A 26890-nucleotide genomic window follows, 5' to 3' on the forward strand; every position below is an offset into this window, starting at 1 on the left:
GCCTTTCAGCCTAACCTATGGCACGGAAGCGGTTGTTCCCGTGGAGCTCGGACTCCCCTCGCCCCGGGTCGCCGCGCACCGACCCGAGGCCAATTCGGAGCAACTCCGAGGAAACCTGGACCTCTTGGAAGAAGCAAGAGAAATGGCACAGGTTCGGATGGCGATGTATCAGCGGAGGGTGGCCCGATATTATAACTCCAAGGTCCGACCGAAACTTTTCAGAATCGGAGATCTGGTGCTAAGGCGAGCCAAAGCATCTCAACCCGCGGAAGGTGGGAAGCTGGCGCCAAATTGGGAAGGCCCGTATAGGGTTCGCTGGGTAAACCGACCTGGCTCCTACCAGTTGGAAGCCCTAGATGGTCGAGAAATTCCGAGGAGCTGGAATTCCGCTAACCTGCGGGTGTATCACCAGTAGAGCGACAAAGCTGGAAAGACAGTTCGAAAAATGTACAATTCTTTTCATTTCAATAATTCCTGGTTACAACGGTGTGTTCGTGTGATTACAAAGAATTCCCAGAGGGGAATTGGGGAGTAAAAAAAAAAAAAAAAAAAAAAAACAAGGAAGAGGTGGAGACTCCGAGGAGCTGAAGATCTGGGACCCCGAACCCTCCATCCGAAGCAGCTGCAATCCCACCGGGCGTGGGTGCTTCTCCCCGGAGGCGCCATCCACGCCTCACGCAAAGGACGAAGAGCCGGCGCGGACGAAGAAGAAGTGGACGAAGGAGGAGTTCCCGCTGCCTCCAGAGAAACGCCACCTCCAAGGGATATTCCGGTCCTCCCCAGGAGAAGGGGAGGGAAGGAATACAAGGGAGAAGAGCGCGAGGAGGCGCGATCCCGGATGAAGCGTCTGGCGCAGAGCTCAATCGGGAGGCGGGGCTGAAAGGAGGGGGGATGTGATCCCGGATGAAACGCCTAGAGCGGAGTTCCGCCGGGGAGAACCTCCTTGTTGATCCCAGATGAAACGGCTAGTTGGCGGAAGTCGCGAGGGAAGCACCTCCCGTTCCTCCGGCGGGGGTTTCCCAGCCACACGCCGGAGAGGAGGTCCACGATCCATGGTAACCTGAATAGCTCCGGCTTGGCAGGCTCCACCGCGCTTGCACTTATATTTATAGCCAAACTGTGGCCCCCCGGTCGTTCCGATGCGGGTGGCTCCAATAAAGGCGGGCGCACCGAATCCGGAGCCGTTCCAGCTCTCGAGGCGTATCCTCCCACGATCTCCTAAGCGTCGTTCTCCTTAATTGCATTCTTCATGCAGAACACTCCGGGCGGTGTGTATCCCACGGCCCACGTATCTCCGCTCGCGCCCAGGCCGCATCCGCCTCGAAGAACGCGCGTATCGCGGCCGCTTAACTGACACTCCTTGCAAGCAGCAACTGGCGATCCGATTTCTCAGGTAACGCCTCAATTAGCATTTAATACCCTTCTGGTGTTCCCTAGGCGACACTTGGAGAAGAGGAGAAACACGATCGTAGCTGGCCATGGAGAAATCTCGTCGAGCGGCAAGCGACAGGCGCGTGACCAACGAGCGGAATTTTTCGAGGCTTGGCCCTCGGATGCCAGGCTAACCCGATGATCATCCCGGGAGCAGACTAGCCTGAAGCCCCGACCGGTCGCCTCGGCTCGCGCCAGCCTTGGCCGACCAACGAGCGGAACTCCCCGAGGCTCGGCCCTCGGATGCCAGGCTAACCCGATGACCATTCCGGGAGCAGACTAGCCTGAAGCCCCGACCGGTCGCCTCGGCTTGCGCCAGCCTTGGTCGACCAACGAGCGGAACTCCTCGAGGCTCGGCCCTCGGATGCCAGGCTAACCCGATGACCATCCCGGGAGCAGACTAGCCTGAAGCCCCGACCGGTCGCCTCGGCTTGCGCCAGCCTTGGCCGACCAACGAGCGGAATTCCCCGAGGCTCGGCCCTCGGATGCCAGGCTAACCCGATGATCATCCCGGGAGCAGACTAGCCTGAAGCCCCGACCGGTCGCCTCGGCTTGCGCCAGCCTTGGCCGACCAACGAGCGAAATTCTCCGAGGCTCGGCCCTCGGATGCCAGGCTAACCCGATGATCATCCCGGGAGCAGACTAGCCTGAAGCCCCGACCGGTCGCATCGGCTTGCGCCAGCCTTGGCCGACCAACGAGCGGAATTCCCCGAGGCCCGGCCTTCGGATGCCAGGCTAACCCGATGATCATCCCGGGAGCAGACTAGCCTGAAGCCTCGACCGGTCGCCTCGGCTTGCGCCCGCCTTGGCCGACCAACGAGCGGAATTCTCCGAGGCTCGGCCCTCGGATGCCAGGCTAACCCGATGATCATCCCAGGAGCAGACTAGCCTGAAGCCCCGACCGGTCGCCTCGGCTTGCGCCAGCCTTGGCCGACCAACGAGCGGAACTCCCCGAGGCTCGGCCCTCGGATGCCAGGCTAACCCGATGATCATCTCGGGAGCAGACTAGCCTGAAGCCCCGACTGGTCGCCTCGGCTTGCGCCAGCCTTGGCCGACCAACGAGCGGAATTCCCCGAGGCTCGGCCCTCGGATGCCAGGCTAACCCGATGATCATTTCGGGAGCAGACTAGCCTGAAGCCCCGACCGGTCGCCTCGGCTTGCGCCAGCCTTGGCCGACCAACGAGCGGAATCTCCTGAGGCCTAACCCTCGGATGCCTGGCCTAGCGCCGGAAGAATTTTCTGAGGCCTAACCCTCGGATGCCTGGCCTAGCGCCGGAAGAATTTCCTGAGGCCTAGCCCTCGGATGCCTGGCCTAGCGCCGGAGGAATTTCCTGAGGCCTAACCCTCGGATGCCTGGCCTAGCGCTGGAAGAATTTCCTGAGGCCTAACCCTCGGATGCCTGGCCTAGCGCCGGAAGAATTTCCTGAGGCCTAACCCTCGGATGCCTGGCCTAGCGCCGGAAGAATTTCCTGAGGCCTAACCCTCGGATGCCTGGCCTAGCGCCGGAAGAATTTTCTGAGGCCTAACCCTCGGATGCCTGGCCTAGTGCCGGAAGAATTTCCTGAGGCCTAACCCTCGGATGCCTGGCCTAGCGCCGGAAGAACTTCAAGAGTTAGGAGTCGGCGAGACGCTACCAAGAGTTAAAAAGAGGAAGGATGAAAGTGAAATGAAAAAACACTCTATTTGCATTAACTTTCATTGTTTCAGGGCCGAGACCCATACAACTTGGCAAAACGCCAACATACAAAGAAAAGGACAAAGAAAGGTACAGAGGGTCAGCTTGGAGGAACCCCTGAGTCGGGAACGCTGGGCACGTCCGCAAGGGGTAGGGAGGCGGTTGGAAAATCAGCAGGCAATGGCGCCGGAGGGGAGTCGAGGAAGGAGACCCCACTCAGGTCAATTCCGGGGTATTTAGCTGACACCCTTGCCAAGCCTTCATCGAAGCCTAAGACAAAGGAGTCGGACCCCGCGTCCGACATGTCACGGACGAACTCGTCGGACTAACGATAGGCCTGTACCGCCTCCGACATGTCACGGATGAACTCGGCGGACTGACGATAGGCCTGTACCGCCAGACGCCCGATTTCCGCGCTCTTCTCGGCCAGCGCCGCCTCTGCTCGCTCCGTAATCTGAGCTTTTGCCTCCATGACCTTCGCCACAATCCGGTCGTCCGCCTCGGAGGAGACCCTCAGCAGATCAGCCCGAGCCTCCTTGTGCTTCGCCTCGGCAGCAATGCGAGCAGCCTCAGCCTCCTCCAGGCGCGAATGAAGCTCCCGGTCGCTCGCGCGGGACTCCTCCAAGACTGACTCCAATTCGCCCAGCTTGGCTTCAAGAGACCGGGTTCGGTTGCGGGCGTTGTCGGCTGACCGCTGGGCCTTCTCCCACCTCTCCCGGAAGTCGGCAGCCTTCCGGGACTGCTTTTCGGCCCGCTCCTCCGCCTTCCTGACCTCGCTTTCGAGACCCGAGGCAACCTTGAGTTGCTCCTGAGCCTCCAACAGTTGCCTCTCGAGGGCGGCGAAGCCGAGTGCCCGCTCTTCGGCCACCTGGAGCCTCGTCTCGAGGTCCCTGGTCGTCCTCCCCGCCGCAGCCTGGCCTCCCTCCTCTACTGCTTTCAGTTGGCTCTCGGCCCTCGCCAGGAGCCTCGCCTGTTCCTCGTGGCTCTCCTCCAGACGAATCATGTACTGGGCGAGCTAAAAGATAGGAAAAATGAGAGCGTCAGACGGGGATCAATAGAGCTTATGAGTGGCGCAAGCGACCAAAAGAACACTCACCGACATAAGACAGACGCAGCTGGCAGCCCCGACGTCAGGGATCCTCATCTGCCGGACCTGCCTACGGTCCTTCTCTAGCAGCACCGTCTCAATGAGGTTTCGTGCGCCGGCGAAAGTGAAGGCCGACCCCGACTTCGCCCCGGAGCCGGACGGTGGTTCTACAGCCTTACCCTTACCCATCGCTTGGGGAAGAGTCATGCTGACCGTGCTCGGGGCGGGGGCCGCTCCAGGAATCGACAGGGTCCCGCTCGGCCGGGGCCTCGGTGCGCCCCTCCTTCTCGTGTCATCCGAAGCCGACCGAGTCGAAGGCCGGGTTGGGGACCGATCGCGTCCAACCCGGCCGTCTCGGGCGCGCTCGGATGACACCTCCGGAATAACGGTAGTCTCATCACCGGAGGGCTGATACAGCGCCAACTGTCGGTCCAAGCCCGCGGCGTCCCCCTGATCGGTGGGTCCGGACCCGTCTGTCGGCGTCGGAGTCGCCTGCTGGCGGGACTTCTTCGCCGGTGGGGCCCCGCTCGGAGGAGTCCGTTTCTTCCTCCGGACCGCATCCAGTAGGGACGTCCTACCAACAGCCATCGCCTTGTCCGACCGCATGACGTCGTCGATTTCTGCAAAAAGGACGAGATGATCGGAGACTGAGAAGCTGATGGAAAGAAGAAACGAAAGAGGAGAAAAAAGCTAAAAAAGAAGTGGTGGCGGGCTCACGGTCAGCAGGGACCGAGCTCAGGCCGACGTTCACCAAGGTGTCCTCAGAAATAAGGCGAGACACCGGGGGGAGCCGGCCCTCGGCAACCAACCCCTTCAAGACGGCGACGCCATCGGATTCCTCCCTCGACAACCTCGATAGGCCGATCGGGGACTTCATCGGCGTCTCCCAGGTTGCCCTTGTTGGGGAAAGAACCCCAAGCCATACATTCACGGAGGCGCTCGGCCGAAGAGCACCAGCCGGAAAGTTGCTCGGTGAAAGAGTGCCGAACGGAGAGCTGCTCGGCCAAAGATCGCCGACCAGAAAGCTGCTCGGCCAAAGGATGCCGACCAGGAAGGCGCTCGACTAGAGGGCGCCGACCAGAGTGCGCGCCAAGAGGTGCCCAACCAAAATAAGCTGCTCGGTTAGAAAGTACCGACCAGAGACAGCGCCGAGGCGCTCTGCTAGAAGGTGCTCGCCTAAAGGGCGCCGACCAGGAGTACTCAAAGCAGCCCCGCCACAGGGTGCCCCATTGGGCGACCAGCTCGGCTCGGCACCCTTGCCGAGCCGATGCCTTAACCAAATGTTCAACCCCCGCCTAAAGTCCAAGGGACTTGACAACTCTTACGGCTTGTGACCCGCCACTATCTCCAAGCCATCAAGGCATAAGATCTCCGCAGGCGTTCGGCACGACCCGCCATTAATGCATGAGACTCCCTCAAGTCTCCGATGCACTCAGACATTTAATGAACACGGCCCAAGACGATCTCCGGATCACTGAACCATCAGAGCGTATGGCTCTACCTGGCCACCGGTTCATTCGGTAATAAATGCACTTACCATCTACAGACCCCAGGCCCGCTACGGCCGGCGGTTCAACCACTCCAACATGTCCGATCGACCGTGACAACTCCCTGATTCCGGTCTGATCCGGTCCCGTTCTCCATTACGCCATTAATGGGCTAAATCGTGCCCAATTATTACAAAACAGGACAAACCTCCTGTCACCTCCCAGGTAACCAAAATCCTCCTATAAAAGGAAACCTGGGGGGAAAAGGGAGGAAGAAGAACAACAAAAAACGGAAACAGAACCCCGGAACTGAACCCGCCGGGAAGCACAGACACAATTGAGGACATCATCCTCTTCGTCTTCTTTATCTTATCCGAATGTTCTTGCTGTCTTCTCCATATACTCTCTTCCCTGCTCTCTCCACATACTTGCCCCCTCTGACTTAGGCATCGGAGGGCCGGCGCCGGGGAGCCCGGCCACCGACTTTCCTTGCAGGACCTGCACACCCCCCCGCAGCGGAGGACGCAGCCAGCCGGCGCACCGCCGTCCGCCTCCTGCAGCAGCGGAGCTCCTCCTTCCACGGCTTCGCGGCGGCCCCCGGGTCCAATTTCCAGCAACAGCCCTGATTCCCCAAGAGGGATCTACGTCAATGAAAAAGAAACGCTCCTTCCAGCCGTGGATGGAGGAAGGAGCCTCCTTGACGAGGCCGCACCCTCGCCGCGCCGCAAAGCACCACCACCCTCTGTCCTGGGGGTGGCCGTTCAGGCCGTAGCATTCCCAAAAGACATTCAGGGTGGCGGGAACCTCGTGCATGCGGCAGAGAACCTGGAAGGCCGTCAGGGCGCGCCATGAGCTCGGCACCAGTTGCGTCGGCGCCACTCTTAAACCCCGAAGCACCTGCACAACTAAGTCCGAGGAGGGAAAGCGGAACCCGGCCCGAAGGATGTCCTCGTTGATGGCGACCTTCCCTGGAGGAGGATGGGACATCCTCTCCTCAGGCCCCGGGAGCGTAACGTTGCAGGCTTCGGGAAGGTGGTACCGGGCCACGAACCTATCTAGGTCTTCGGGGACCAGATCCGACTGAATGCGGTCCGCTCTTACTTCGTCCATACCTAATGGCCAGTGGATCTACGGTCAGGACGGGGCCAAGAAGGGGGAAAGGACCGGAACGACTGAAGTACACTAATACGGAAGGAGAAAGTATGGAGAGCCCTAAATTGAAGAATGGGGCAACTCACCGGAAGGGAAGGAAGAACGGCTCCGAGGGCGTCAAAGGAGGAGCGAGCAACAGTCCGACGGCAACGACAGCAGCGCAAGGGAGAAACTCGAAGATGCCTGCGAAGAGAAAAGCGGACGGGGGAGGGCCCCCGGTTAAATAGGCGGAAAGGCGGGTGACGCCTCGGTGACGCCAGAGGACGCCTGGCTGCCGAAGGATCGCTCGCGCCCCAAAGGCGAATCGACGCCATTAAGGAAGGATGTCCGCCGAAATCCGCAGACTGCCAGATCAGCGACAACCGCTATACGCCATAAAGGAGGCGGGGAGCTCGAAGCGCGCGCGCCTTTCCGAGGGATGGCGGCAATCTCGAAGCATCACTCCCTTCACCCGTTCCCCTCCTGGTTCCAGGCTCGGAAGTGGGGGGCTACTGTTACGGGGGAATTTAGCCACCATGCCCCACATGACCGGCACGCGCGCCCAGGAAGACTACGGCAGTCCCTTGATCCAGCAATCCGACCCCGAGTCGGATATCTTCGGCTCCGCAGCCCGACCCCGAGTTGGCTGCCCCTTGATCCAGCAGTCCGACCCCGAGTCGGATATCTTCGGCTCCGCAGCCCGACCCCGAGTCGGCTGCCCCTTGATCCAGCAATCCGACCCCGAGTCGGATATCTTCGGCTCCGCAGCCCGACCCCGAGTCGGCTGCCCCTTGATCCAGCAATCCGACCCCGAGTCGGATATCTTCGGCTCCGCAGCCCGACCCCGAGTCGGCTGCCCCCTGATCCAGTCATCCGACCCCGAGTCGGCAATCTCTCGACAACAACAGACTGTTCCTCTGAGGCACGCTGCGGCCCCCTGCTCCACTACTCCCTGCAACGGCCGTATCCGGTGCTGCCCCACGATCCCCTGTAACGGCCGTACAAAGCGGAGCTCCACTATGCCCCGCCAGGGCCGTACCCAGCGCTGCCCCACGACGCCCTGTAACGGCCATGTCAGTGGCAACCCCATCGTGCCACACGATGACGAATCCCCAGAAAAACCCCCCAGCCTGATATATATGAGGCTGGGGGGGAAGGGAGAGGGTAAGCAAAGGTTTTCCAGAGTATTCTCTTATCCGTTACTACTATCTCTCCTTCTCCTTCAATCTCCTCTGACTTGATCGTCGGAGGGCCCCCACTACCCCAGTGGTGGTGCGAGGCTTGCCTGCAGGTTTCCCGGTGGAAGGTGGAGCGCAATCAACCCAACTCCAAGGGAACCCCGTTCACACCGCTGTGCCAATCGTTCTCGGTTTGGACCACCAGCAACAGTTGCCATTTCAATTCTTCCTCTGAGTTGGGCAACTAAGGTGCTCACATTGCCATCTGGTTTTGTTAGCTCTTTAAGACTCTTGGAAATGCTCTTCAAGCTGTCCTTGAGCTCTAATGATCTGATGGTTTGGGTGGCACCCACACCAATTATTTCTTGTGTTGTAGCTTCAATTTGACTTCTAATATCCTTCATCTCTTGTAGAAGCCCTTCATGTGAAGCTCTGATGGGGGCCAACTCTGTGGAGATCATGGATCTCATCTCCTCCCTCATCTGCTGGCAAATGGCAGATGCTAAGGTGCGCATCTGATCCTCTGACAGAAAGGAGGGCCCACTAACTGGAGGAGGTGGTGGCATGGATGTGGAAGGTCCAGCTGAGCTGGAGGGAATATCAGAGATATCCATGTGGCTAGGTGGAGGAGAGTGATGGTCAGACTCATGATGTGGGATCTCAGGCTCTAGGATTTGGGTTTTTCTCTTTGGTACCTTGACCCACGATCCATCTATCTTATGAAATTCCATTCTTCTCATTGTGCCCTCATTGTAATAGTCGGTGTTTCTCAAGGGCTTTGCAGGTTCATTTGTTGGAATGGGAACCTTGAAGTGTTTAAAGATTAAGGTAAAGATCATGCCATAGGGTATACTAAACCTAGAATACCTATGACATAGGGCAATGTAATTTAGCATGAGTCTAGGGAGGTTTAGAGAGATCCCTAGTAGTATGTGGTGCATTATAACTAAGTCTCGCTCCGAAACAAAATCGAAGCGACCGATTTTAGGAAATAGGACCCGGTTGACAATACTTAAGAGAAGTCTCATCTCTGCATTTAGGTCCTGGGAATTAACAACATCAAGAGGGCCGCAGTCCTCTCTTCCTAAAAGTAAATTTAGGGCTGACTCCCTTTGGGGATGTGAGGTTGGAGCCTCACCGTCCCTAGAAATTTGTAGGACAGTGGATAGGACATCTTCATTGACTTCTACTAATGTCCCTTTGACATATCCAGTGTACCCTAGGTCCCCTAAGGCCATATTGCTAAAAAGTTCTCTAACTAGGCCGGGGTAGGTCAAGGTATTTAGGGTACAAAGGTGCTCCCACCCTTGGGCTCGGAGTCTCTCTCCAATAGAGAACCCCTCATGATCTAAAAAGGAGAAATCTATGTACCTTCCTGTCGTGACTGTGCGATTTGCACAGGAAATAGTCGTGGTTGGCGGAGCAACCGGAGGAGACGGCGCGGAGGGTTCTTCCCGTCGTTCCTCACCGTCGGCCGCTACCCTAGGTCGCCTTCCACGGGTCGTCCTAGCCTTCTTTGGTGCCATGGATGCTAGGGTTTGTGATGTAGAGCAAATGGAGGCTAGGATTTGAGGTGGAGAGCAAATGGAGGCTAGGGTTTTTCGTTTTGGTCGGGAATGAAGGAGAAAGCTCGAGTCGGCTCGAGCGATTTCGACCTATTTAAAAAGCTCTCATTCGGTCCCCGAGACGTCTCCGCGACTAAGGCGAGACGTCTCCCCTGGGGGGACGTCTCTGCGATTTGCCAGAGACGTCTCCGGCACTAAAAAATTTCAGACTGTATTCTATCTTCTCCCAATTTCTGTTAAATCATCCTAATCAACATGATCTCTTTTGATAAACTTAGAGTGAATTTGTTTGTGATCCTCCCCCTTAATGATACATCCTATAATAATTTGATAATGATTTTTGAATTATTAATATTGAAATGAGGAGTGTTTGACCAAATTTCGAATACCTATGAAATAGGCTCTGAAAATATCTCCATGAAGAGTCCAAGGGAGGGTAACCATCCTCCGGAAAGTCAAACAGCTCGTCATTTAGCTTACATGAATTCATGTTTTCACTTATGTTTACCTTGAGGTTGATTACTAGTTTGCGCAGCAAACAATGCAATACAAGTTCAATTCATTTGCTAGGATCATACAAGCTCAAAGCATTCCTTAAGAAATTGAATCTTTCTTTACAAAGGGGCTTTGTAAAGATATCAGCTAATTGATTTTCAGTACATACATATTCAATCATCACATCATTTTTCAGCACATGATCCCTAATAAAATGATGCCTAATCTCTATATGCTTTGACTTAGAGTGTTGGACAGGATTTTTTGTTAAGTTAATTGCACTTGTATTATCACACTTAATTGGTATATTATCCATTTTGATACCGAAGTCTTCAAGTTGTTGCTTAATCCAAAGAACTTGGGCACAACAGCTTCCAGCTGCAATGTACTCAGCCTCAGCTGTGGACAAGGCAACTGAATTTTGTTTCTTGCTAAACCAAGAAACCAAATTAGCACCCAAGAATTGACATGTGCCACTTGTGCTTTTTCTGTCGAGTTTGCACCCGGCAAAATCAGCATCGGAATAAGCAATTAAATTTATGTCAGATTGTTTAGAATACCATAAGCCTACATTAGATGTCCCTACTAGATATCTAAAAATTCTCTTAACAGCTTGCAAGTGTGATTCCTTAGGACATGCTTGGTATCTAGCACACATACAAATACTAAATAATATATCTGGTCTACTAGCAGTAAGGTAAAGTAAAGAGCCTATCATACCTCTGTATAATTTGCAGTCTATACTTTTACCTTTTTCATCTTTGTCAAGCTTGCAACTTGAGCCCATGGGTGTGCTGATTTCTTTTGCATCCTTCATCTTGAATTTCTCCAACATTTCTTTGATATACTTGGTCTGACTGATGAAGATGCCTTCCTCTGATTGTTTTATTTGCAGCCCAAGGAAGAAATTGAGCTCACCCATCATGCTCATTTCAAATTCTCCCTGCATAAGCTTGGCAAACTCTTGACAAAGACTATCATTAGTAGCACCAAAAATTATATCATCCACATAAATTTGTACAAGCAATAAGTCACTTCCTTTTCTTTTAATAAAGAGGGTTTTGTCTACATTTCCTCTCTTAAATTTGTTCTCAATTAGGAAATTACTTAATCTTTCATACCACGCCCTAGGAGCTTGCTTAAGTCCATACAATGCTTTATGCAATTTATACACATAATCTGGATGTAAGTGATTTTCAAAACCTGGAGGTTGTCCTACATAAACTTCCTCCATTATATAGCCATTTAAGAATGCACTTTTTACATCCATTTGATAGAGTTTAAAATCCATGAAGCATGCATATGCTAAAAGCAGTCTAATAGCCTCTAACCTAGCAACAGGAGCAAAAGTTTCATCAAAATCTATTCCTTCCTCCTGATTATATCCTTTGGCCACTAGCCTAGCTTTGTTTCTTATTACTATCCCATCTTCATCTAGTTTATTTCTATATACCCATTTGGTGCCTATAATTGAAACATTAGGGGGTCTTTTCATTAGAGTCCAAACTTCATTTCTTTCGAATTGGTTTAATTCCTCTTGCATAGCATTCATCCAATTATCATCTTTTTCAGCTTCTTCTAGTGATTTAGGCTCTATTTGTGAAACGAAAGCAAGATAATTACTAGTGCTTCTTAAAGAGGATCTAGTTCTTATACCTTGTGACGGATCACCAAGGATTAGATCCTTTGGATGACCATGTGCATACCTCCATTCTTTAGGAAGATCTTGATTTCTTGATGGAGGTTGATCTTCTTCATCTCGCTGATTTGTATCTTCTTTGATCTCATCCTCATGTTGTTTGTCTTGAGTGGAGAGTTCCTTCATTTGGTCTTCAAGTATACCTAAATCACCATCTTCTTCTTTTCTAGAAGAATCTCCATTAGTTTCATCAAAGACAACATGAATGGATTCTTCAACAACGAGAGTTCTCTTGTTGAAGACCCTGTATGCTCTACTAGATGAGGAGTAACCTAAGAAGATCCCCTCATCTGATTTAGCACTAAATTTACTGAGATTGTCCTTTCCATTGTTCAAAATAAAGCATCGACAACCGAAAACATGAAAATAACTTATATTTGGTTTCTTACCTTTTATCAACTCATACGGTGTTTTCTTTAAGATGGATCTAACTAAAGCACGATTTAAGATATAACATGAAGTATTTATTGCTTCAGCCCAAAAATACTTTGGTAGATCCGATTCGCACAACATGGTACGAGCCATATCTGCTAGTGTGCGATTCTTCCTTTCTACCACCCCATTTTGTTGGGGTGTCCTAGGTGCCGAGAAGTTGTGATTGATACCATTTTCTTCACAAAATTTTTCAAAATACTGATTTTCAAACTCGGTACCATGATCACTCCTAATTGCTTTTAGTTTAAGATTGAGTTCATTTGAAACCCTATTATGAAACTTGATAAAAGCGGGAAAGGACTCATCTTTGTGTGCAAGAAATGAAACCCATGTAAAACGTGAAAAATCATCAACAATTACAAGACCAAATTTCTTACCCCCTAGACTAGCAGTTCTAGTGGGTCCAAACAAATCCATGTGAATTAGTTCTAAGGATTTTGATGTTGAAACTATGTTCTTAGACTTGAAAGAACTTCTTGTTTGTTTCCCTAATTGACATGCAGCACAGATTTTATTCTTTTCAAAGTCTATTTTTGGTAGACCTTTGACTAGATCCTTTGTAATTAATTTTGAGATTAAATCCATGCTAGCATGCCCTAACCTACGATGCCATAACCAACTAGTCTCATTGACTTTGGGATTCATGGCTACAAGACATTGGCCATCCTTCATGGTGAGATCATCAAGATCTACCATGTAAACATTTCCATGCCTATGTCCTGTGAGTATGATCTCATTGTCAAATGGACTACTAATTATGCATAGTGATGATTCAAATGATACTTTAAAGCCCTTGTCACAAAATTGACTTGTACTTAACAAATTATGTTTTAGTCCATTAACTAACAATACATTATCAATAAATGAGGAGGGTGATATGGAGATTTTACCAACACCAATAATTCGGCCTTTAGCATTGTCTCCAAATGTGACTACTCCTCCTTCTTTTGATTCCAAGGTGACGAAGAGACTCTTGTCACCGGTCATATGCCTTGAGCAACCACTATCAAGATACCACATTCTCTTTTTATTCCCGGCTGCAAGGCATACCTGCAAAATGATCATGTGAAGCTCTTAGGTACCCAAGTTTTCTTGGGTCCTTCGTGGTTAGTGTAGTTGGTTCCCTTAGGCACCCATACTTTAGTTATGCTTTTAGCTTTTACAAATGTATTCTTGTTAGTTTGGATTTTTCTTTGAATACAAGAGTAGGCTTTATGTCCATTCTTTCCACAAAGAAAGCATGTTGGTTTTTCAGTTTTTACGTCTTTTGCTTTTACAAAGAAATTCTTTAGATACTTTTGTTGCTCATTAGTTTTATATCCTAATCCGGCTTTATTAAAAACAGCTCTTTGATTTGAAAGAATAAGATTTAATTTTTCAGAGCTTTGTGTAAATTTTTCAACAATTGGTTTGTATTTATGTACCTCATTCTTAAGATTCAAATTTTCTTTGACTAGTTCTTCCTTATCCTTTTTAAGAGATTCAACATTTTGTACAAGTGAGGTATTATTATCGAGTAGGGATTTTACTTTTAGATTTAATTCCTTAATTAGTGTTTTTGCCTTTTCATTTTCAATGCTCAGTTTTGAATTTTTGATTTCTAGGTTAGTAGTGTCAATATTTTTAATGCTCTCCTTTTCAATTAATAAGTTTTCAATATTTTCCTTTAGTTTTTGATTGGAGGCTTTTAATTCTTTATTCTTTGCTCCTAACATACTACAATCACCCATAAGTTCTTGAAAAGCCTCATATAATTCTTCTAAAGTAAAATTTATGGTTGGATTTTGACATACCTCGTCGTCTTCGAACGCCATGAAGCATAGATTGGCGGTCTCTTCCTTCTCTTCCTCGGAGGATGATGAGTCACTATCATCCCATGTTGCCTTCAATGCCTTCTTCTTCTTCTTTACAAAATACTTCTTTTGTTGAGGGCATTCGGAACGAATATGTCCCGGTCTCTTGCAATCATAGCATACGATTGGGTCTCTTTCTTTTTCCTTTTCTTTTTCCCAATCATTTCTCCCTCCAAATTTCTTTCTTGGGAAGGGTTTCTTTCTTCTCATGAATTTTTTAAACTTCCTTACTATTAAACCCAAGTCCTCATCTTGACTTTCTTCTTCACTCTCACTGCTCTCTTCTTCACATACACTTGAGGTAGCCTTGAGTGCGATTGTCTTTTTCTTTGGCAACTCTTCTTCATGCTGCTTCATCGTGAGCTCATGCGTCATCAATGAGCCCAAGAGTTGTTCTAGCCCCAAAGTGTTGAGGTCTTTGGCTTCTACAATCGCCGTGACCTTTGCTTCCCATGCTTTTGGCAGTGACCTGAGAATTTTACTCACAAGTTCGGGGTTAGTGTAAGATTTGCCCAAGCTTTTTAGGCCATTAATAATTTCGGTAAAACGTGTAAACATGCATGTGATGGTTTCATTAGGTTCCATCTTAAACAATTCATATTTGTGAACTAGAATGTTCACTTTGGACTCTTTGACTTGATTTGTACCCTCGTGGGTAACTTCAAGCCTATCCCATATTTCCTTAGCGGAACTACATGTAGAGACTCTATTGAACTCATTTACATCTAAAGAACAAAATAGTGAGTTCATGGCTCTAGAATTGAGTTGAGCCATCCTATCATCATTCTCATCCCAATCCTCCTCAGGTTTGGGAACTCGAATGCCATTAACCACATGTGATGGTTCTTGTGGTCCCTTGACTATAACCCTCCACAAGGCATAGTCTTGTGCTTGAATGAAGATTCTCATTCTAGTCTTCCAATAGGTATAATTTGTCCCATTGAAGAGTGGAGGTCTATTGGTTGCTTGCCCCTCGGCAGGAACATTGTTAAAGGGTGTTGCCATCTAGATCTTTGACTAAGACAGTTAGGTCTTTCAAGAAATACACAGAGCACCCGCTCTGATACCACTTGTTGCCCAGAGATGGTCACCCAAGAGGGGGGTGAATTGGGTGTTTTAAAAACTTTTGACTAATTAAAAAATAAAACACACGAATATATGCACTAACGTAAAGAAGGAAGAATGAGAAAGGTTAATCGCAAACACAAGATTTTATAGTGGTTCGGAGCTTCCACTGCTCCAACATCCACTCCCCAAATCACCTTTGGGAATTTCCACTATAATCCACGATTACAGTACGGTAGTTTTGCGAGTTCACTACCCAACTCGTTGTTTTACACCGGGCTCACAACAAACCCAAAATCCCCAATTTCACTTAGGCTTGGGACGCCTTTCCCTTGTTCCAAGTCCCTTGACTGGAACAAGCACCACAATGAAAGAGTTTACAAAAGAAAATAAAAGCTCTAAAAAGCAAATATAACAATTATGAACAATTGAACCCGGAAGAATCGTTTTGCCGTTGGAAGCGTGGAAGATATTGATTCTTCCGATGTGGAGCGCGTAGGATTGAGTGTGAGCTTTGAATCCCAAGTGCACGAGAGTGGTTGAGCTTGAAATCACTTGGGAAGCTTGAAAACACTTGATTTCTTCACTTGAATGCACTCACTCCTTTGAACTTTTCTTTCTTACTTCTCTCTTGAATGATCTAGCTTTGGGTTGGTGAAGAATTTTTGAGAAGCACTTAAGAGGTCCCTTTTATAGCCCAAAAAGCAAATATAGCCGTTAGAGACAAAGAAAGAAGGATTTGAAATTCAAACCAAACCTGAAAAGCTGTCAGTCGCGTTCCAGTCGCTCCGGGGACGTCTCCGCTTCAACGGGAGACGTCTCGGCTACAAGATTTTACTTTTTCCATTGTCTGGGGTCGACTCGGCACTTTCAGGAGACGTCTCGGCTTGTTTGCACTTTTTGAATGGGGACGACTCCGCTTCTTTATCTCCAAAGAACATGTCCTCTGGAATTTCCTGAGAGAGTCGACTCCGCTCCTTCAGGGGACGTCTCGGGTTGTCTGCACTTTATGCATGGGGACGACTCCGCTGTCTCAGGGTCGACTCCGCTTCCTTATTACCAAAAAAACTATTCTCTGGAAAACCCTGAGAGAGCCGTCTCCGCTATCTTGGGGACGACTCGGGAAGTCTCCTTTTTACTTGCGGGGACGACTCGGCTTACTGTGGGGACGTCTCGCGCATATCTCTTGAAAACTGCCTTTCTGCCGCCACTGAGAGAGTCGACTCCGCTACTGAGAGAGTCGACTCCGCTAACGCGGGGGACGACTCGGCAGGTGTCGGGGACGTCTCCAAGTGTGCCGGTTCTTCCTGTTTGTGCCAGAGACGTCTCTGAAACTATCCGGAGACGTCTCGGCTGTCCCTGATCTGTTTTCTTTAACTCAAAATATTCTTCAATAAATTCATAAAAATTATGGGAACTTGCCTAGACATTTCTTAACAATATTCTTAATAAAACACATGAATTTCTCAATTAAATTGTTAAGATATAATGGAATTTTACTCTAGTGTTTTGTATTCATCAAAATCTATTAGGGGGTCAACAAAAAATCTACAGCAAGTAGGGAGGAACTTCTTTCTCTTGTTCCCTAGCTTCTTGCCCAACTGTGACATGTATTTACAATACATTTAGTCTCGTATCAAGGGCCATAATCTACGTGCCAATTATAATATAGGAAACTTTAATTGATTCAACTCCCCCGTTCCCTAAATCTTTTCTTTTCTGTCTTTCTTTTTCTTTTTTTATTAATTAACTCATCATTTATGTGTACTAGGAATTTCCTTGCATGAGTACAAGGTCCCCTTAGCTTAATCTAGGCTTAATACCCTATTATAGCATGAAATCTCCTATTTTTCCACCCGGATGAACAGTAATCTGGACCGACAACTGGTTACTTCATCCCGGGTTTGATCCACTTTCCAGACTCCAAATTTGATGAAATTTTTACCTAACATTCTACACTCATAGGGAATTCCAAAAAGGTAACATGCATCACCATCGGAGGCCGATTGGCCTCCGAAATAATTCACCGAAGTTGGAACTTCAACACAGTTTTCCGTAGTGCCAGAAAAATTTGTCAAAATCCGATTCTTCCTCTTTTAACCGCCTCTACAACCCTTATCCGACCTCTCTAGACTACATCCACCATTTGTATAACCTAATGTCATCAAAAGACTAGATAGGGACGGATATTTACCTTTTCTTTTTGGAAATCAAGGTCCTTGCGTAGAGGGGAAGGAGATATACACTTTTTCCTTCAACTGGCAGCGCAATCGGAATTCCCTTCCCTTCCTTTTTCTTCTTTTTCTTCCTCTTCTTTTCTTTCTTTCTTTTCCTCTTCTTCTTTTTCTTCCCCTCTGTCGCCTCAGACTCCCCCCTCTCTATTTCAATCCAACGCCTCAGCCAGCTCAAACCCATGAATTAAGTTACATCAAACACTATTTATCGTTTGTTTAATATTATTAAATTCTCATTTTGCCCCTAACACTTCAACATATCTATTGTTATGTCATTATCTTTTGATTCTTTCCAATTTTACCCTTACCACTTCAACGCATCTACAACTATGTCATTATCTTTTGATTCTTTCCAATTTTACCCCTTATATCAATTTTAATGGACTATTCTATCCTTTTTTATATAAAAAAAAATTTAGGGGTTATTATAGCAGGTACTTCGCAATCTCTCGCAATAGAAAGAAACATCTCTGCCCGTGTGCTAGTGCCTCAGGGCCCACTCGCCTATAGCGGGCTGCCATGATCCGGCTCCAGAACCCCTGTGGCTCCAAAAGGAATCAAATTGCATGCTGGGCAATGAGCACCTCCCATTTCTCCCGGAGAAACAGAACCCCAAGGCCACCTTTATTAAATGGGAGGCAGATGCTCTCCCATGCCACTAGATGTACCCTCTGACCACCACTATGCGAGCCCCATAAAAAGTCCTAAGTAGCCGTTCAATCTTCAATAGCACTGTCATTGGCACCACCGTGTTTGCCATGAGATAGATGGGCATGAAACCAAGTACAGATCTGATCAGCATCAATCTATTCATCATAAATAAAGATGTGGCCCGCCATTCTTCCGGCCTGCTCTGGACCTATCGAACCAGCTCGTTTTAAAATAGCAACGACAATTCCAAACTCTGCCGAATAGCTACAATGTTGGTGGGAGTATATTAAAAATATTATTGGGATTCTATAGATTTTTTTTTTTTTTTTTTTTTGGTGTAAACGGCAATTTCATATAACTCTAACGTGAGTACACCTTGCCATATCAGAAGAAAGCAAAAAATACAGTAGGGGCGGGAGCTCTACCGTGGAAGTCCAACAGATCTCTCCTGAATGTCGTGCAACGTAAGAGGCGACCCAGTCTGCCACACTGTTCGCCTCCCGGAAAACATGTACTGCCTCAAAATCGTCCATCTCCAGGGCCATCCTGCGGGTCTCACGAATGAGAGGATGTCCATCACCAAATCTGTCCGCACCCTGAATCCAATCGATCACTATAGAGGAATCCCCCTCGAGGTGCACCCGCCTAGTACCAAGCACCCGCCTCGCATAGGATATGCCCTCCCAAGCTGCCCGTAGCTCAGCTCCCACTACTGTGAGCCCAGGCGTATATCGGCCACCCGCCACTACCAGTCGTCCAAGATGATCTCTGATGACGAATCCAACCCCGCCGGACCTGCCCTCTAATGCTACACTACCATCAAAACTCACCTTGAGATAACCAGGGGGTGGGGGCACCCAAGAAGCAAACACAAACCTGGGTGCTAGAACAGCACAATGAGTACCCCAGATGTCCCTGGCCGTCCCAAGAGAACACAAGTCGAGACCGGAAGAAACCTCCCCAGCCTGAAGCACAGCTCTGTCCACCACCATCCTCGTCGTGAACCTCCTGCCCTCAAACAAACATGCATTCCGATCCAACCAAATATGGTAGGCCAGATATGCTCTAAGTATCCCCGCCTGGGCGAACCTAGGGCTCCGCATGGAAGCTCTCAGCAAATGTAACAAATTCTGTGCCGACTCCACTGAACAAGGAAGAGGAACAGGTGACCTCCTCTATATCTCCCTAGCCCTGGGACACTACAAGAGGACATGCTCAATGGTCTCCACGGCGTCTGTGCACATCATGCAAAACTGGGGGATCCGCACTCCCAGGCGGGGGGCTGAGAAAAGTTCTCAGGCTTGATCCGAGCGTAACATGCAACGCGGGCGAAGAGCTTCCACGTGACACCCGCCACGCTTCTTTTCTTCTCCTCTCCCAGCGGCGGCGCGCATATAGGCGCGCCTCCGCCTCGGCAAGCGCACGTTAGCGCGCGAGAGCGCCCGTTGCTAAGAAGCATCCCCTCCCCCGCCCATGGCACCGCCGCTCCAGGACCTCCGGCGCCTCCTCCGCGGCGTCTCCCTCGTGGCCCTCGAGGCCGCCCGCCGGTCCCCAGCCCTCGAGGCCGCCCGCGCCGGCGACCTCGAAACCCTAATTTCCAGAACCCTCAAGAGCGCCGTGGTCTCCGGCACCGATATCGCCGGGCTCACCAGAGGGAGGCCCCATCGGGTTTCTGCCCCTCGGACCAAGGAGTCCATTGTTTACTTCTACGACCAAGTTTCCGAGAAGGCCGGCGCGGGATCCGAGCCTCAGCAGGACGGTTCCAGGGAGGCTCCGGCGGTGGGGATCGAAGAGAAAGTCATCACCTTGGAGGATTCCAAGGATGCCAAGGTTGGCGGCGAATTGAGGGATTTGGACGGAACTTGTGAGCAGAAAGATCAAATTTTGGACACTTCGAGGGGAAGAAACGATGGTGATGGTGGTGAAAATAATGTAGCAGTTGCTCCATTGAAGAGGAGACGGCCGCGGGAGAGAAGAGTCCCATCGACCCCTTTTAGCAGAGCTTTTGGGTGAGTCAAGCCGTTCCCTCCATCCATATGGTAACCAATTAGCTATTCTTATACTTTCTTCTGTAACGTTAAACCTTGATTCAAATTCCCATTACAAGACGAAATCGATGATGTTTTCTAGATGAAGACAACTTCTAGAGCCTTCAAAAAGACTAATTTTGATTGGCAAAGTGCTTCCTTTTGATAGCATTAGTGAGTTCTGCTCTTCGCTGGTTTTGCAGATTCTCCTGGGTAAATCTCCACTGAACGTGAGATTTCCAGTTTCAGGTAGTCCCGCTGATAATATAATTCGTTTGTATAAATGTTCTTTTGACACTGCTCAAGGATTTAAAGTGTTGATTTAACCCATTTCTTTTTAAAATGTGAATCCTATTTATTCTGTGCTTGGAACTTGGAGATTCCAGGGGATAAATCATCATCAGGAACGATATTTCACTTCATTGTGTATTAAGTTTGGTAAAAAATATAATCTTCATTATTGGATGTCATGAGCTCAGATGTATCTCTTTTTCGTAATTCCGAAGGTTTGCTGGTCTGGGAGCTGGGCTTGCATGGGGTACAATCCAAGAATCAGCAAAGAGAATCGTCTTTGGTACGCCGAAATCAGATGAGAAGCAGCCTGTCCTTTCACCATTCTTATCGGAGCAAAATGCAGAACGTTTGGCGCTTGCACTGTGTAGAATGCGGGGGGCTGCTCTGAAATTGGGCCAGATGTTGAGCATCCAGGATGAGACCCTTGTGCCAGCACCGGTATTATTCGTTTCTCGGGCTTTTAGTTTAGTGCTATACTGCTATGCATTTTTGTTGTTAATACAAGCTAAATAATTTACTTGAGTTGATTTCTTGTGGACCATATTCTTTGGAAACTAAACAGCGTATTGAATCTTCTTGCATGTGTCTATGGTTTGGTATAATGGATTTGATGATATAACAAAATTGATACTTCAGATTTTTCTTCAAGTATAACAATATTATTGGAACAAGAACTGTGAGGAAACTCTCTATATCTAGCCAAAAGCTGTCACCATTGTCCATTAATGCATGGAATTATGTATACTGCGTTAAGTTTATCATAAGTGCATTTATGGCATCTTTTTTCTTCTTCTTTTTTTTCTGATGCAGATTTTGGCAGCTTTAGAAATAGTTCGTCAAGGCGCTGATGTGATGCCAAGGAGCCAGCTCAATGATGTCTTGGATGCTGAACTGGGTCCTGATTGGTCATCTAAACTTAGGAGCTTTGATTATGAGCCATTGGCTGCTGCTAGTATTGGACAGGTCATTTCATTCCCAAGCCATCTAATGTTAACTATGTAGCTTATACTTATCTTTCTTCTTCTCTCGAAGTTATTCATTCCTTTTGCCATGTCACAAGATCAAAGAAAGCAATTCTTAAAAGGCTTAGTAATTACATCTCCAATTTCCAATCTGTTTAATCTAATTTTAACTGAATTTGGTTCAGTTGATTTATGTTTACTTTGATTTTGAAAGGCTGATTTACCTTCTTCCTTTCAGGTTCACCGGGCTGTTATGAAGGATGGTTTGGAGGTTGCTATGAAAATACAGTATCCTGGTGTTGCAGATAGCATTGAAAGCGATATTGAGAATGTGAGGCGGCTTCTAGATTATACAAATCTCATCCCAAAAGGGCTTTTTCTTGATAAAGCTATGAAGGTAAATTGATTCATTGTGATAGCATTTTTGATGTTGATTCCCTATAAAATTTTTAATTATTCTTAAATTAACTGATTGCTTTTCAACCATCTAAACATTCAACAATAAAATTTATGCTGCCCTTCCAAGTATTTAGCAACCATGAACACTCTTGTACTATTGTTCAAACACATTATTTACTTCGATTCTGCAAATAGTCTCAGATTTCTTTCATTTCCAATTTTAAAACCCAAATATCAATCTTTGTAGATCTCAATGCCTCAAGACATAATTCTAAAGAAGGAAAGAAACAAACTTTTGTGTTAAATTATAAAAATAATCATGGGTAATGTTGAACTTTTTGCAGGTGGCAAAAGAGGAACTATCTCGAGAATGTGATTATGTGTTGGAAGCCACAAATCAAAAACGATTCCGTGGGCTACTGTCTGGTTCAGAAGGATTCTATGTTCCTATGGTCTTTGATGAGATTTCAAGCAGAAGAGTTTTAACAACAGAGCTTGTAACAGGTAATAGACATCTGCTCTGTATCACTCTTCTTTTCTAAATAACTGAAAGTTTTGGAATCTTGATCTTATCCCAGTTTGCTAGTGTATTCTAGTGTATCCTGAGCCTGAGGTATGCTTGGCTGTAATATGAAAGATAATGTTCATTGTCTCTATCATTTATAGGATAGGTTTCTAACAGTATTACATAAGTATTCTATTGACTTCTTTACTGTATTGATTACATTTATGATGAAGTGTACTATTATTGCTTCTTCTTGCTTTAATTCATTTTCTTGAGATTTTAAGGCACCAATTGCTTCAATGGGGGGTCATGGATTTGTGAGTTTGTTTGTTTGTTTTCCTAACGACTGCTTGTGATTGCACTTGGAAAGATAAACCTAGATTAAGCTGATTCTTGCAATGTTTTATTAAATAATATAAAATCACTAGTGCTAACTGAAGCATGGAAGCGTATATGAAGCTAGTAATATTGAATACTTTAAAAATGTATGGCAAGAGTTTGATTTCATACTAGATAAATCCTTGTTATTTGCACACGTTGTTAGGCTCCCCTTCTCAGAAACTGTTGCTCTCTATATTTTCCATTTGGGAATTTAATCTCAATTTCTGTATATCTGCACTCTGCATTTTGGAGATTGGATCTAAGAGGCATTAAAATGCATGGGTAATTTGGAAGATAAAATTGAGTGACAGACTATTTTGAGTCTTTGTTAACCATCCCGTGAAGCATATTAATTTTGTATCACTTCCCCCGCATGCTAAAACTATGCTCCTTATCCCATTTATTAGTATTATTCTGACCAAGCATTTAGATCTTTCTTCAAACATTTTGGTTATTTCATTGTTGGAAATATGTAATAGTTGAGTTCTCAAATGAAAACTGAGAATTGCATTTCTTTGAGTTTGAAGTGTACTTGTCTGGCTGAAGATGTATATTCCTTGGAAAAGCTTTGTAGGCTTTCTCGATGCTGAAATTTTGGTAGTCATGACAAGTTGCTTAATGATTGAACTTTTCTCTTTGCGAAAAGACAAGTCATATTCCTCTCAAAGTTTTATTTATTTATTTGTTTTATGTTAATAATTAATAAGAAAAATCATTATATGCTTGTGCAGCATTTTCATCATGGATAAAGGTCAAAAGTTTTGATAGACAATGCAGTTTTTCATGTTAACCAGTTTTTCTGACTTCCTGTTTTACTATGCTCAGGAATTCCAATTGATAAGGTGGCACTACTAAGTCAGGAAACTCGTAACTATGTTGGGGAAAAATTGCTTGAGCTGACTTTGAAGGAGTTATTTGTTTTCCGCTTCATGCAGGCATGATCTCGCCCTATTATATACTTATGTCCTTGAAATCAAATAAACGCTTCAATCCCCTAGTGTGTTCTTCTGAGACTTAGACCTTGTTTGGCAAAGCTTTTGGTGAGTTAGAAAGCACTTTTTGGCCCTTTAAAAGCATTTTTAGATGGTATAGTAGTATTTAGTAAAAAATCAGAAGGTTGTTTTAATTTTATTGGAAAGCTGAAAACATCTATTTGGGAAAAGCTCTATTTTGAAGCTTTTTTCCAAAAGTGCTTTCTGGCCAATATTGGATAGCTGTTTTGATTTTAATAAAAAAAAATTGATGACCAAAAAGCCCACCAACAAATCTCATGATTATATCTTATATTATATCATATCATATCATAATATATTATTATACTATAAATATAATATAATATAATAATAAATTAATAAAATAGTATAATACATTATATTTTATTATTACATCATAATATAATAATATATTTTACTATTGTAGTAATAAATAATTATAATATAACCATAATATAACATATTACTACAATCATAATATTATATTATTATAACAATAATAGTTATATTATGATAATATAATATAATATTATAATATACTATTAATAATATAACAAGATAATATATTATATTATATTATATGATTATATTATAATAATGCAATCTAATATAATAATATTTAATAATAATATGATATTATTACACTATAATATAATATAATCTATTATATTATAATCTATTATTAAATTAGATTCTAATTTGTTATATTATATTGTTATATTATATACAATATTACTATATAATATTATATTATATTATGTCATGTTCTAATAATAGTACATTACATTATATTATATTGTAGTAATATTGTACTATTAATAATACATTATTGTATCATATCATATCATATTATGTTATATTATTATGCTATAGTATTCAATATTATATTATACTATATTATAATAATATTATACAAAATAATAATGTTTAAATACGTAATAATATGTAATATTATATTATATTATACTCCACTATGCAATGCTATGCAATATCTTTTATTGTCATTTTATCATAACAAAAGCACTTTCTCATTTTGATTACCAAACATATGTTAAAGCTTCACAACACTTTAGAAATATAGTTACCAAACAACCAGTAGCTTTTTATAAAATTCTACTTCAAAAAGCTCTATTTTTCAAAAGCTCAATTTCTAAAAGTTCTAAAAGCTTTACTGCCAACAGCAATCCCAAACAGGACCTTAAATTGTTAAGACTATGTCCAAATGTTTTGGTCGTACATGCATGATGCATGCATGAAACATATGCAAATGTCTGTGCATGCATGTGCATGTGGTGGTTTTGCAAGATATTCCAATGAATCAAGTTTTAGCTTATTATCCCTTTCTTAGGGTTATCAGTGAAAGATGTCCTCATTGAATAGTTATTTTGCACTTCCTCAAAAGAGTTTTGCTATTCCTTTCCAAATAATGGCACAAAATTTATCATGGATGCCCCAACCTGATATCTGATATACAATTTCTTTTCTTTTTCTTCATATTTTTGGAGCATCATACTTTTATGTGATGTACATTTGGTTGTTATTGATAGTTCCATACTTGAAAGGGTGCTGATGCTGTAATAACTATCCTAAGATTGCAGAATTTGGCTTGTATGATTTTGTGCATCAGTTCAGTTAGTTTTTCAATTTTTTGGTTTACCTAGTTAATCTCTTATGTTCGTCTTTATCCTGTGCATCTCTGTAATGATGTCCTAATTTTTTTCTCAGACGGATCCAAATTGGGGGAACTTCCTTTATGATGAGACTGCAAAAATGATTAATCTCATTGACTTTGGGGCAGCTCATGAATACCCACAACATTTTGTAGATGACTACCTGCGAATGGTATGCACTCTGCATTTTTCATGTAGTCACTTTCTGAGGTTTTCAAAGAGACTACTTCCTCACTAAATCTTTATGCAGGACTTTAAATCCTTATCTGTCTGCAATTATAATTTTAATGCTTTTTGTGGTTCCAAGCTATAACGAGATATCTGAAACTACAATAACATCGGAGATGGTGAAATGTATCAAAGATAATGCTTAAAATCATGTTTTGGATTGAAACTTTTCACTTTTCCAAAACATGTTGGAAACGTGGTATCTTGTAAAGAAACTTTTTCCTTCGGCTCTTGGTGCTAAAATTAATTTACCTTGAATGAGCAGGTAATGGCTTGTGCAAATAATGATAGAGACGCCGTGATAGAAATGTCCCGTAGGCTAGGCTTCCTTACAGGTGAGGAATCAGAGGTTATGTTAGAGGCTCATGTCCAAGCTGGCTTTATTGTGGGGCTACCCTTCTCGAAACCAGGTGGCTATGACTTCCGTTTGACCAACATCGCTCAAAGCATCTCCAACCTCGGAGCAACGATGCTGAAGCACAGGCTTACTCCACCACCTGATGAGGCCTACAGTCTGCACAGGAAAACTCTCCGGTGCATTCTTGGCTTGCATCAAACTCGGTGCTGTGGTGCCATGCAGAGAGTTGTTGCTACAAGTTTACCAACGGTACCAATTCAGCGGCGATGGTGCTGAGATTTTGTCCAGTTCAGTGTAATCTATAGTGATGTCTTATTCTTGACCAATACAATAATGTTGTGCTGCAGCGGGCAGATCAATTTTTCTGAGACCATTTTTTGATTTGGCATCAATATTTGGCGTCAACTTGGTGTATGGCCTACTCAATCAAAATACTTTGTATAGGCTTGTGCATTCTTGATGCTTTTTGCCCGGAGTGCAATATTGGTGAAAACCTTGATTCTACCTTACCTATTTTTTAATTATATTTTTACAAATACATTTTTTTTTACAGAACACCTCAATTTTGTTTTAGAGTGCTTTCTCTTTTCCTATCCGCTTAGATAGGGATAAAAATTTTGGAGCAACAAAAAAATAAAATAAATTTGGATTAATCATGGTAAAAATTCTAAACTTACATGGCTTTTTCATTTTTATTCTAAACTTTAATTTAGGGCAGTCAGGTCATCGAACTTTTAAAATTTTATAATTGATACCCTGGTTATGACTTCGGTTAGGTGGTTGTGATATAGATGTTCATATACTATCATATGCTATCAAGAAGTTGTTCATGTGGTAAAAGTGACATGTAGGTGGATTTTACCTTGAACTTAGTTTCCCCTATTTTTGCCTCTTTTTGGCTAGTGTTTCTACCACCCAATCTCATCCATCGCTTCGGCCAGCAACTAGAGATTGATAATGGTTACAAGACAAGTAGAGAATGTGAGAAAGAGGAGAGGAAGAAGGGAACTGTCTCGTCTCAGATCTAAAGTCCATTTGAAAGAAATGGCATCGAGGAGAGTTAGAAGATCATCATGTGTCTCTAGTGT

At 45.5% G+C, this 26890-nt stretch overlaps 1 protein-coding gene across 1 annotated transcript; it reads left to right on the forward strand.

Annotated features, from left to right (window-relative positions):
* The first annotated feature begins 19287 nt into the window (after positions 1-19287).
* LOC120107524 (protein ABC transporter 1, mitochondrial-like) lies at positions 19288-26311 on the forward strand. Its single transcript, XM_039120821.1, is given in 9 exon segments — positions 19288-19995; positions 20520-20745; positions 21118-21270; positions 21508-21666; positions 22013-22172; positions 23380-23489; positions 25272-25388; positions 25710-25967; positions 25969-26311. Coding segments are annotated over 9 exon segments (1851 nt in total). The 5' UTR covers positions 19288-19459; the 3' UTR covers positions 26101-26311.
* Positions 26312-26890: the final 579 nt, after the last annotated feature.

This window comes from Phoenix dactylifera, unplaced genomic scaffold, assembly GCF_009389715.1.
Source record: "Phoenix dactylifera cultivar Barhee BC4 unplaced genomic scaffold, palm_55x_up_171113_PBpolish2nd_filt_p 000889F, whole genome shotgun sequence".
In the NCBI taxonomy this organism is placed as follows: Eukaryota; Viridiplantae; Streptophyta; class Magnoliopsida; order Arecales; family Arecaceae; genus Phoenix; species Phoenix dactylifera.